The 13,821-nt window shown below is 32.4% G+C and overlaps 1 protein-coding gene across 1 annotated transcript in view; it reads left to right on the top strand.

Annotated features, from left to right (window-relative positions):
• The window catches only part of LOC120626474, a 31,012-nt gene extending 27,560 nt beyond the window's left edge, over window positions 1-3,452 (top strand). The window contains exons 5-6 of the mRNA XM_039894000.1: window positions 1,558-1,664; window positions 3,330-3,452. Of these exons, the coding sequence (XP_039749934.1) occupies window positions 1,558-1,664; window positions 3,330-3,452 (230 nt within the window). The remainder of the gene's footprint in view (window positions 1-1,557; window positions 1,665-3,329) is intronic.
• Window positions 3,453-13,821: the final 10,369 nt, after the last annotated feature.

Genomic DNA, 13,821 nt, shown 5'->3' with positions numbered 1-13,821 from the left:
TGTACATTTAATACATTTTGATTTTTTTTTACCGGGGGATGCTTTATAATCGATAGTGAGTCTAAAACTGTTTTTTATTTAATTTTTCTGTCTGTCTGTCTGTCTGTTTGTCTGTCTGTCCGGGCATCACGTGAAAACTACTGAACGGATTTAAATATAATTTGGTATAGTGGTAACTGGTATTTTGGGTCAACATATAGGATACTTTTTATCCTGATAAACAATAAGTTTACTCGCGAAAACGGGATGATAATTTTTATCAATTACTTCATAGCTCCGTTAAATTTGAACCGATTTTAATAATTCTTTTTTTATTTGAAAGTGTATACAAACAAGCATGTTTTGTATAATTTTAATGAAGATCTAATAAATATTGTTGGAAATAAAGGACATAAATCTTCACAGATACTAGCAAGTCGCAAGGCATACGGTACAACGATCGAATGCATGCACCATCCTACTGATATTATAAATTTGAAAGTTTGTGAGGATGGATATTATATATATGGATATATATAGATTGATGGATGGTTTAAGTGTATATTTTACTATGAATGAGGTGGTAGAATCACTACAAACAGACAGACTTGACGTTTCAAAAGTGCTTATATCAGGCCTACTTGAAATAAATAAATTTTGAATTTTTGAATTTTTATGGTTTTCTTTAGTTGGCTGAAATATAACGATGTTTTCTAAAGTTGTCATACCGACTTTAAGTTTTAATGGCGTACTTCCCGAAAATGATTAATGATACATAAAAATAATGTACTACATGTTTTAAGTAATCGTGATTATCTACAAAAGAAGCCGCGAGGCTATATGTCTAACTGTTATGGTTAAGTCATAATAATTGTTTTTTTTTTTTATTTTTCTTTCAAAACACGGGTATAATCGTAAGATGTCGACATTCTTATCATGATATTAATCCTAATCCAAATAAATAGCTTTATAAATATTAATTTTGATTATATACCTGCAAATTCCTTTTTAAATTATTCAAATGGAACCTATGGCTTAGAAGTTGCGACGGGTATAGAAACGCAAAAAGCAAGAAAAATGCAGCGGGCCGCCCGGCCGCGACTAGCATAGTTTATAAATAAAACTGGATCTGGTAGGCAGCGCTGCAATTCGTTTCAAGGGTTTTTTAAGATAATAAAATCTCTAAGAACCGATTCGGTGCAGACGAAGTTGCGCGGGTCAGCTAGTATATAATAGATAGATAGATTTATTCGTATATCCATACTTACTTAGCATGGATGTACGAATAAAAGAAATATTATCTATAATTATATTTATTGTTGAAATAATATTAAGAAGTGTACATATTGAAACTTTGAAGGTGCTAATCTCAGAAACCGATTGCCAATTAAATTTGTAAAATTATTATTTTATTACATAATATATCATCCTAGTGAACGAAATTGCGTATTTTTATAAGTATCGATAGACTAAGTATATACGATTACTTACAATAAAGTCAGTTTTAAATTACTACGACTATTAGGTACATTTAACGTGACCTTTTGCAAAAAGCTAAAAAAATACCTTGTGTTTCAGATATGACAACATCGCAAATCGAAACGGAAAATACTCAAATGACAAATGATTTATATCGTCTGCTGAAGAAATATACTGGGTTGAGAAACCTTATCCGGGAACTTAAGGTATTTAGATATGTATATGTATAGATAAATACTGGTCTGATACCCCTTCATAGGTGCTTATTCGAGATAATCGTAAGTATTATCTTAGAGGATTTCTCCATAAAATAAAATAAGAATCGTATGTGTCACACTACTGCAGCGGCCAGCGAAAGAGGCATTGCTGGACGAACGTGTAAATGTATACAAATGTATCCGATCTCTACTTATTAGTAACATTGATATGATAATATCCGTACTCGATTACACTAGAATTAAACATTTTTCCGTCTTTAATGCATGGAGTGGATAAGATTGAATATAATATTTTTTCAGGTATACTAAAATTTTATGTGTATATTTCAAAAGATGCCACCCGTCAACCAGGCAGAAATATTTTTGCATAGGTATAAAATACTACTAAAGCACTACTAATTAATAGATCATGCTTCATATGATTTCACTACTTACCACCCACGGTTCTGACGCCATATTTGGCCTCCAAACCACGACAGATATGGATTTGCGCACAACTTTTGCAGACCGCTGCAGTCATGTATTTGACCCGTACCATGCATGTAAAATTGCTGTAATTTTGATTTATCTCGTAGCAGTTTGTCAAAATAATACTCAAATTTCCAAGCCTAAGTAAGAACTTTTTTTTTTTCAGTTTTAGAAAACTTTATCTTTATTATACGAGCTGAATTGTCTGTTTTTCGTAAATTTTATGTTTACAATGAGATATAGATAAACCTGAGATATTATTCAAATCTGGTTGCAAGTCTTATTATCGTGACTTTATTATTGTATTAATAGGAAACTAGACTCATTTATTATATCAAGGTACATGTTATCGTGATTTTGCATCACATTTGTAGTAAATGATGTATGTACATTTAATATTAAATTATAACAATATGTATAAATAAAATATTTGAAATTCAAATAACTGTAACTGTGTGCTTATTAACTTATAATACCCATATATTATGTTTGTTTATAATAACAGAATCTTTTGGCTGAAAATATTTAAAATGCAATCCTGATTTTAAAATGTATGTACATATTTCAAAATCAAAGGAAATTTATTTAATTGAAAAGACAGGTACGCAAATGCCTGCTAATCTAATACTTAATTGTAACAATTAAATACACTTACAACAAGATTGTGAAGTTTCTGAGAACTCTCACTGTAGGACCTGCTCGTGTATTCTGTAAACAAGCGATAAACAGTCAATATTGTGTGCACACAAAATAGTTGACCGGACCGGCGACCTCAACATTTGTTTGGAAATTTTCGATGACCTGATGGTTTATAAATTACAGGTCCCGAGTTCAATCCCCGGCGGGGACAATTTAGGGATTGGTAATGTCTATATTTTCTCTGGTCTGGTCTAGCTAAGGCTTCGGCTACCTATCACTCTGCTGACAAAGATGTGTTGCCAAGCGCTGTATTGTTCCAGTATGATGTATCGTAGAAATCGATTAGGGGTATGGATTTAATATAACTGCCTTACCTACCCCTAACAGGTTTGCCCGCTACAATCTTAGACTGCATCATCACTTGCAATCAGGTGAGATTGCAATAAAAAATAACTTAAGATAAACTAGAGCTTGGATATAAAGAAGGAAAGAACTTTGGTTGCAAAATATGCATTTACTAATACATAAATTGTTTTTTCTTTCCAGTCGGAATACGTCAGTTCAAAGTTGTACCCGATGTTCCCAAGATACACAATGCTGAAAGATATGATTAAGGACATCATGCACGACCCTGATTACATGGAAGTCTGCCACGAGGTCGACCCTTAGCGAGGCGTGCGCAAATAAATGAGAGCCTCTTTCACCGACCGATCGCGGTCGAGACGTCGCTAGAAGCAAATCCTTTTAGGGTTATGAATTAATGATTCATTGCCACTTTAAATTTCTCCATACAAGCCTTGCTTAGGTGTTCGCTCATACGCAATTTACAATTTTGGGTTTACCGAACAATTTTTGAATAATGATGCGGCCAGAACTTTCAACTAGATAAGAATATCTAGTTGAAATTTCTGTAAGGAAAGATTTAGGTATGGAAGGATTTAAGTAAGAAAGCTGCAACCAACATCGCTACATAACCAACTACGTTTATATTTTTCATTCATCATCGGTTTAAAAGTTATTTCGTATAATAATTAGCTTGCTATGATTTCCTTGCTTGCGAAACAGATATAATTATAGATAGGTAGGTACCTACGAAATGTGTGCTAAAACATTGCGTGTTTTATTGATATGTGAAACATAGAATTTTGGTTCGAGAAGGAATATTCTAAGCAGGGTAAAGTTTGCGTAATCTTATTCGGCCAGGCCGATGTAGAATCTCCGAGAAGAGAAGATAACTATTCAATTTTTAAAAACTATATCCAAGCAAGCAATCGTGTTTCGTGTCTTCCTTTAGTCCAGCCAACTTAGATCGCCCATTGTCATTTCTATGCTTTTTACATTGGAGATATGATATGACTATTGTGAATATATGTATTAACTTGAAGCTACGCAAGAAGAGTTTTAAAAAAGTGGCAAGAGCCGTCAATTCAGGTCTAGCGTCGTGTAGTGACGAGTACTCGTTTATTTTGCGCAACTTAGTTAATTGGACTCTCTGAGTTGATGTTATGTACATTCAGTGTGTTAGTGTAAGTTAGGTAATTTAGCGTTTAAGTACTCGTCCCGACCTGTATTCTAATTTCCACTTTCCTTTCCTTTATGATTTGTGCTCTAAAAATTCGAGAAATAATACATACAATAAAACATATCCGAGTGGAACAAAATCAAATATCTGTTTCTTATTGTACCTAAGCATTGTAATGATAGTTTACTGGCTATAATATTGCCTGAGAATGATGTTAAAAGTAAATACCTACCTAAATTAATTTTCAGGAACTCTAGGCATAAACATTGAAAGCAGAAAACTTTTGTCCCTTTCTTATACTGAAAAATGATCTTATTTTCTTTCAACAAACACTATATGTATGTATGAATGTACATAAAATATATAGGTGTCACATAAAATTTGATATTTATTTATCTATATAGATAGTTATGCAACTAAATTTTAGTTTAAAATGTAGTTTATTGTACCTACCTACAATATCTATATATATTATATATATTTACATATCAACACTAAAGCATTTACCTGTCAATCCAGTACTATATCATATATTGCTGCAATTTATGGTGTAAATAAAACCCTAACACATATCATATCGAAATTATGCAATCGTAGTAGCAACAGGATTTATGTTTATTGTTTATACATAACATAATAATAGTAGAACTTTCACACGTCTTACTAAATCCTATTTCTAGTACATATTTATATATTTCTCTTAATATTGAAATATCAGCGAATCGCGTACGTATCTAAACTTTCATATTTAAAATGTGAATAAAAATAAGAACTGTTTACTCTTTATAATGTTAGACACTAAGTAAATATTCTTCATGGTATTCATATAAAATAAAAATAGGTATCCGTAGAATGTAGATATCTAATACGCAAATATTGATAAATGATACATCATACAATATATATTATATACTTATTGTTCCAAGTATATCTTTTTTCTTCTTTAAGCATTATGTAAGAAACACATAAAATAAAAAAAAAAATCTTTCAGCTTTTAGATAATATAATGTTATAAATAAGTGAGTGGAAACAGGATTTAGAAAATTTGCATTTAAAAATATGATGTAAGTATTTGTAATACAATACCATTTTATGTGTTCACTATGAAAATACATTTACTAATTTCTCTTACCATAATTACTGTAGTGTAAAAAGTTGATAAGCGTACCCCTTTTCAAGCTAATAAATCACGTATCTTACTCCAGAAACATTCTGCTCGCGAAATTATAGGTTTTTTTTAATTCAACATCAGAACAACCTCATCATCATCATCATCACTGCAACCGATGGAAGTCCACTGCTGGACTTTTGTAGGGAGTTTCAAAATCCCCGGTCCTGGGCCGCCTGTTTCCAGCGGCTCCCAGCGGCTCATTTGATGTCGCCTGTCCACCTCGTTGGGGGCCGACCAAACGATGCGGTTACCTGTGCGGGGTCGCCATTCCAGCACCTTGGAACCCCGTCGTCAATTGGTAGCTAAGTGAACAACCTACAACAAAGTTATAAAAAAACCTGAGTCGCGGCTTTATTTCCAACCATTAAGTAGATAAGTTCATGCATTACTCGTCTATAATAGATTAGAAATTTTTAAATATTTACATTAGAAATGCGCATAGAAAGCAGAATAAAAAGGTTCTCTTCCCACCGATGCCGAAATTATTAAATTTTATTAAAAATTATTTTATGCCTTTTCTATCAATCTTATTGTAAATCGATCTGAAATTGTAAATACTTAGTAGAGTATATTAATTTACTACAAAGTTATGTAATCATTCGTGATCTTCAAGGTGTTATATTACTTAGACTATGATTGAGCAAAAAGTAAATAAGTATATATAAATAGGTAGGACCTAGACCTATACCTATTATAATGAATCCAACTGAAAATATATGAAAGCAAATAGTGAGGCTAATCTGTATTTAAGTATAGAATATTTGTTGATACTATTTATGAATTTAATACTTAAACTTATTTATTATGATATATTAGTCGGTACATAATATTAAAAATTTCCTTCGATTTGGCATAGGTATTAATGAAACAATGTAACAAGTAAAAAGTTATTGATACAACCAAAACGTTACGCCTCGTTATTTTAAACTTTGGATATTCTTATTAAAAAAAAAAACTGCCATTATATAAGACAACTAGGTACATAAGTTAGTAGAATGTACTTAGATATTTTAATTAAAATAGATACGTATGAGTTCTATAATAATATTATCATAGATTTTAGTTATTAAGATTAAATCCTGTTTTATTTATTATTACTTACCTATAATAAAGATAACTATAGTTTCTTCTGAGTATCTGCTACATGACGCGTAATATTTCACTCACTCTATGCTTTAAAAATTAGATAAATCATATTTGCAAATTACGAAATTCCCGGATTGGAAATCTAATAACTGAGGTAAAATTATAATCATAAAAACAAATGCATAAATGGAATCAGCAGAAAAAAATGGTTTGAAATAAGAATTTCAAGTCAAACCATAGATAATCCAATTTGAAGTAGCCAGTTCGGCAAAGCGGTTTTTAAATGAAAAAATGGAAATATAATATAATTCGAAAATAAAAATTGAATTCTAAAACGACCGCAAAGTTCCCTAAACTTATTCTTATGATCGTCCAAAAACATAAAAAATAAGTATTTATTATTTGTCAACGTCAATTTGTAAAAATTGTAATTGTATTTGTAAAAATTTTGTATAATACACAAACATACCATCTTTCATATTACGTCAGTGGTCGAGATGGAAAAATTCACTTCCCTCTTTACTTCCAACTTCTTAATTTATGCCGGAATCATTTTGTGGTTTAATGGTGACTCTTTATAGTTTTACCAAAAGAAAAACTAAAAGTTATATATTGTCTGAACCCTTTAATTCGATTCATTGAATGACGACATCAAAGTTCTGAAATAAAACGTAGAAATTAAAAGTAAATTTTACCCAGCTTGCACAAAAACAAGTTATAAAACAAATATTATATGGTTAAACGAGCCTGGTGAGAATGTGGTGTGTTCCCAAATGGAACATTACAATCATCATCATTTCAGCCGATTGACATCCACTGTTAGAAATAGGTCTTTTGTTGGGAGTTCCAAAATCCACTTTTCTAAACCGCTTGTTTCCAGCGGCTCCCAGGAAATCAATTAATGTACTCATCTGTGACCATATAGCTTATTCAGTCGTATGTGAGTTTTAAGCTATCTTTCGTTTGAAATCCGGTAAAAGATTGGAGATCGCCTGTATAGGGTTAAATTAACCCTTGAATTCCGTGAAGAAATATTATTTTGCTTCAGAATGACAGGTTATTATGGATGAATAAACGAATACTTTACTTTATTGCGTGCGGAAGAATTTCAAAAAGGTTTTATTACGAACTATTAAATTAAGTAATTGCTGGGAAACAGGTAGTGTTTATATGATCTTTGGCGGGAGACGTGCCATAGTTTCGTTGGCTCTGGATTTTTCTGGTTTGGTACAAAAGTCTAGATACAGAACTTTTTTTCTTCTATTCTAACCACGCTAGGTCTCGGGTGCCTGTGATAAAACGTCAGCATTGTGTCTTAAATTGTTTTGTAAATATTTATTTTCACTGCGTACGAATAAAAATATACGAGACTCCGACAGGGAATATTAAAAAATAGCATAGCGTAGTATTGTATTGGAAGTTTCAATATGATGCGTCTTTTTTTTCCTTAATGTGCCAATATATTCCAAGTCACCTTACTAATAATAATAGTTTAAATTTTAATAAAATCAAAAAATAGTTGTTCTTTTGAATTATATATACATATATTATAACCTAAATTTCCATAATTTTAGAAATTATAAAATTTAATGAAGCCTATATAAAACCAAAAAGTTTGTTTATGTGCCTACATCTTCGGCTTACAGTATTAATTCTAAGTGGTCTAAGTATTAAAAAAAAATTGATACCTACGACTGAATAGGCTGTATGGTCAATGACCTTTCCCAGTCCTGAAGACAAATTAAAAAACAACAACATATAAAAAAACAGTTTTCGTCAGTTCCGCAGTTTTTGAAGTTTAAATAAAGAACGCTAATTAAAAAATTTCATTGAAGATTGAGTTAAGTGCAAATCCCTACCAAAGACCCCTAGCCATGCTGATGTTCACTAGTTTAGACGATGCCGACTCATCTCTATAAAGCAAACTAAACACGAAAGCTCTTTAAAAACCCACTAATGACTCTCCTGAGAACTCTCTTTTTTTATAACATAGGTAAACTATAGTCATAATTATATAAGTAAGTTGACTGTAGATACTTCAAAAACCCTTAAGACGATGGTATAGCTGCTACAAATTTGATGATTGTTTGGAAAAACTATTGCCGTCTCGCTGAGCCTCGCGCCGTTGAGATCTCGATAAGGCAGCTAGATGCAGATCAGACCTTTTTTTTTCAAAAATGACAAGATCGACGCGACGTTTCATATTCCCCTGTTTTCTCACCCTTATCTTTAGCGTAAACATTTTAAAAAAGATTGCATCTAGCTTTCTCTTTTTTTCATGTTATTTCTTTTTCATATTTGTCTTTGTGGTCTCTGAACATGGCAGAAAAAAGGTAATTCTAGAGGGTCAGATTTGCAAAATAAAAAGAAATGATATCAATGGTAGCAAAAAAAACCTACTTTAATGTAAATGCTCTTGAGGTTAAAACAGGGAGAAAATAGGGGGATACGTTTGTATGGAGAATCTCGCTTATACTTTCCTCTTAATAATACAAAAAAAAACAGTTTTCGGGTAGATATTAAGATTTTGAAATGTTTTATATTATTTGTATTGTAAGATTATATACCTATATAATCACTGATTGACTGACTAATCACGAATACAAAGAACTAATTACCCAACTTACTTAAAAGATAGGACCTTATGCGTAAGGGATCTTACGAAATTCCACCGAAGAGCTGTATATGGAGGTTAGAAGTTCTTATGAAATTATATTTTTAAGTAATGTTTAATAATGTGCAATGTTATAGTTTTAGATAAGAAAATACAAGTGTAAGCGTTTTTTGAAAACCCATTTTAGAAGTGTACTTTGAATAGGGGGTGAAAAAATTGTATTAGGATATTTTATTTACTGTTTATTTTAATTTTAAACTTTACTATTTTATCAAGTATTTTTATATTTTTAAAATAACTCCAAAAATGAGGGTTGCAACGGTTGGTTTGTATAAGATAAATAATAATGGCTTCTGTCCTTTAACCTGTCGTAACGTAACTGTTCGTTACTCGAAACTACCATTATTCTAAAGGATAGTAGTTTGAGTAACGAAATGCTTGAACCGTAGTGGAAAATGGATCTTATGTGTATTGTATTAAAGCCGATTCAACAATTCTTCAGCTGAGGTTTATGACAGAGCATAATAATCTTTCACATTCCATACCTTTATAATCTCCAAAAGTTTACATTGTAGGAATGTAGATGGTATTCATTAATAAATAATAAGTAACAATTATTATGTATGTTAATGTTATATATTACAATATATGTAGGTATATTACGATAGTCGATAACCTAATCCAGGGATGGCGAACCAATAAAGTAGGTAATTTAGTAAACCTTATCCAAGTTGTTAATTCTGAAATATATATTAATCTAGAAAGCTCTTCTGGCAGGAAATAAATAGGGAAAGTCCGGGCAAAGCGGACACCTAAATATTTGATCGAGATTTTTTACTGGCTAAAGAATTTTAAGCTATTTTATTCAAAATTAACCCTCGTGCTCGCTTGATTACGGATCAACGTTTTGAAAAAAAATAGTTTAAGTATACGGTTAAAATGCATATTTCATAAAAGCATTTTCACAAAATTTAACTTGAAATATTAGTTTGAAAATATTTGTACCTTAGAGCTTAAAATGTGTTTAATTTCCTTACTGATGTAAAATAAGATATTTTTATCTGTTATAGCTCGTGCCAATTGGCAGATTTTCTACCCAACGCTTACTTATTCCATCGCGTAAAGTTAATTACGATTTATATGGTATCAAAGGTACCTTTCTAGCAAAATTATCAGTTTATGAATCCATTAGTAAAATGTTTTACTTAAACTTTATTTTTCACGGCCAGTTTGCCGTAATCGTCCGCCATCCCTGATAATATATTCTACGGATAACTGCTTAGACGTACAAACAGTAAAATATATTTCTTGAGAGAAACATGACTACCAATTTTGTCTTCCCAACAGATTTTTCAGTTACAGCCATTTCACAGATAAAATCTGCTTGTGCCGGTCATTTTTCAGCTGAGGATTAGGTATAGAATAACTAGCAGATACCAGCAACTTTATCTGCGAAGAATTGCTGATATCCTATAGATTAAGAAATTTTCCAGCGATGTCGATGCCCGTATCCAGAATGCTCAAAGCAAATAAAGTCTTAAATACTAAATTTAGGGATATAACTTGAAAAATTAAGGACCTTCATCCTAACTTTGAGTCCCTACTTCACCAGTAGGGACTGAAAGTATTTTCAATCTGCGTTGCTGTGTTACCATAATTATATTTTTAAGTCTTAAAGATTTCCGCTTATTATTATGGGTATTTATGTAGGTACCGGTGTGTTGCTGTATCAAGAAATAAATGTACCTAGATGGCAATTTGTATTTAAGAATTTAGCGTAGGCCCTTATTTTATTACATTATGGCCTTGTGTATAAATGTTTGAATGTTCGTTGCGAATAAAAATGTTAAATGCTAAGCAAATGTTATAGATGTATTGCGATATTTAGCTTTATTATTCGTATATTGTGGAGAGCAATGTAACATTATGAACCCTAACGGAATGGGACGGAATGCCCCGCAAGCGACAATGGTTGGTAATTAGTTTAGTTTTTTCTTTTATTGCACTACAAGTTACGAGTACCTAGGCCTTTACCACAGAATCTCCGTATTATAAAACCACTGCGCCAGGGAGATACAATAATACGTGACAGTGCAGAAGATACACTTCTTGCGAGTTACTAAGAGAGCTTACAACAATAGAATATATAAGCAGTATTATTTAAACCATCAATTACGTTTACTGGGCTGTTTGGGCTGAAAAAGCCACGTCCCCGTGATACGACACTTATAATATGATAGATGCTAACCTGTTTTACTGTCATCAGGAACTCAAACTGTAATAAGGGGTAGAAACACGTTTATAACTAAGTATAACAGAAACAGTACTACTAACAAATCGTACCTTACTACCTTACTCAAATTGTACCTTTGTAATGCTTTATTAAGTGTAACCGAAGTAAGCAGTTCGTCGTAGGTTCACGTTGTGGCCACATTGGCAATAGCCATACTCAAGTCAGCAAATCTTGCAAACGTCGCCTTTACCTCTTACTCACACTTATCAATACTGTTAACAGTTTTATATTTACTAATTAAACGTTACATAGGTGTGTAAATGTTACGAGTAGCTCGATTTCTACACGTTACTACCACTGCTCCTACTTCAGTTTAGGTCCTGTTTATTCCAGCTCAGGTTTTCAATAATAATTCTCTTTAAAACCATTGCCGCTTACGGGTAGTTGATTGAGTAATCTTGTAGGTACTAACAGTGCAATGTTGGTATTTTGGCAGCGCGGTTAATGAAACCAAGAGATTAATTGTTAAAGAATTTGAACTGAACTCTGCATCTAAACATTTCCTTAATTATAAATATATATTTGCTTAAAATTCTTCTTAGAAGATTTATTCAGATTGAAATCTTGGCCGATCCCAGGAAACTAGTCAGGACAACGTCTTGTTAGTACGTTCCTACTAATAGTAGACTTGTAACTGTTCTCAAGAGGAGAACAAATGTTTCACGCACCAGGCTATTTCAACAGACTTCAAAAAGGGGGAGATGTTAGACTGCAGGTATCTCTGTGTATTTTTAACCAAATTAAAAAAAGATAAAATAATTAAATGTCTCTTTGATTCCCGAAATGGCAAACTATGGCTTTTCAGATCAAAGCAATTTCTGTATCCTATCTCATTAGTTTAAATTTTCGCTTAATCGCTCGCTGCCATATCAAAACTGTAAGTAGATACAACAAAAGTAAGTGAAAGAAAGAGCGCTTTGTTATATAATATAAATATTATTTTTTGTGCAAACTGTTTTTTATTTCACCGAAATCCCAAGATCCTAATATCTTAAAAAGAAAATAAAGAATGCTGGCAAACAAACAAACTTCTATACTATCAAGTACTTCCTGCCCATGCTATCTACCCATATTCTGAATACATGTCATCGTGTGAATACCAAATCAATGAAATCAAATAAAGATCGAAAACATTGAAACTTTTGCTGAAAGCAGCCTACACATATGTACCTACATAATATACTTTTAATTTCAAGGTAAAAGAGTACCTATATAACCCAGGCATTGATTACAAAGACCAGTTTCCTGCAACATTGTGCTCCCGTGTAGCATTTCAGCATGCAGCGTTGATAGTCGCCTATCAACAGTTATTTTTTTCAAGAATTTTTTTAAGACTTCAAATAGTAAAAACAAATTATAAGGAATATTTCTCAGCGCCATCTAACAATCTGACAATGTACTAGAATTACAATTTATGTGAACATGTCCAAGTGCTGCCATCTATTTTGATACCTCAAAACTATAAACTAAATATAATTTGGTTCGCCCGTGCCGACACAAGTGTGTGCACACAGCTCCACGGAACAGCCCCGCTCTAAGCAAGCTCACCGAATGGGCGTCTCCTGCCTCGTGAGCTCTTGCTTCCGACATTAATGCGCCTGTTAACGCAGGCATCAATGGAGAACGATGCGTTGGATTCGACACCCTAACAAATAGACTGAACACTACGGCAGGATCCTGTCAATTTACCAAACAAACAAGCGCGGCCCCATTTAAAATTGCTAAAATAAATTCCTGGTAGCACAGTCTGCCTGTAAGGAAAAGCCCGGGCAAGGAGGCGTAGCATAGATGCCCGTAGCCCCCCAATTGGTCTAGGCCAAACTGAGAAAACCCGAATGTGAATGTTATAGGTATACCCGAATAAATTTTTTAAAAAATTATACATTATGTTCCGTAATATTAAAAACTTAGTTTGTCTAAAGATGTAAATACATTTGCTTTCCTTTTTTTATTTCTGTAAATCAAAATGATATTGGACAATTCATTCAATTTATACATTTTTGACTTTATTCTTCTACAGCTCCATCTATGAGAGTGTTTTAAAACTACGTGTCTCTGTGACTTTGAGCCTACGAGACTCTTACATGTTCCAATAGATGGCGTGTCACAAAAAAGTAGAATGTTGCCTTTCTTCGGATTTTTGCAATAATTAGAGGACAATCTTAGACGATTTTTGGAACTTTAATTTATAATCTTGATAATTATAATTGTCCACCAATCCGTACTGGGTATCCTTACGGCGTTAATCCTTACATAATTCTATTGTGGGAGTAGACCTGTGCCCTGTAGTGGGCCAGTAGTGGGTTTGTATGATGAATGTACAAACATAAAGTTCTGTTTTATAAAATAAAG

This window comes from Pararge aegeria, chromosome 9 (genome assembly GCF_905163445.1).
Source record: "Pararge aegeria chromosome 9, ilParAegt1.1, whole genome shotgun sequence".
In the NCBI taxonomy this organism is placed as follows: domain Eukaryota; kingdom Metazoa; phylum Arthropoda; class Insecta; order Lepidoptera; family Nymphalidae; genus Pararge; species Pararge aegeria.
Note: the sequence above shows the minus strand (reverse complement) of the source record. Positions and strands in the feature narration are given on the sequence as shown.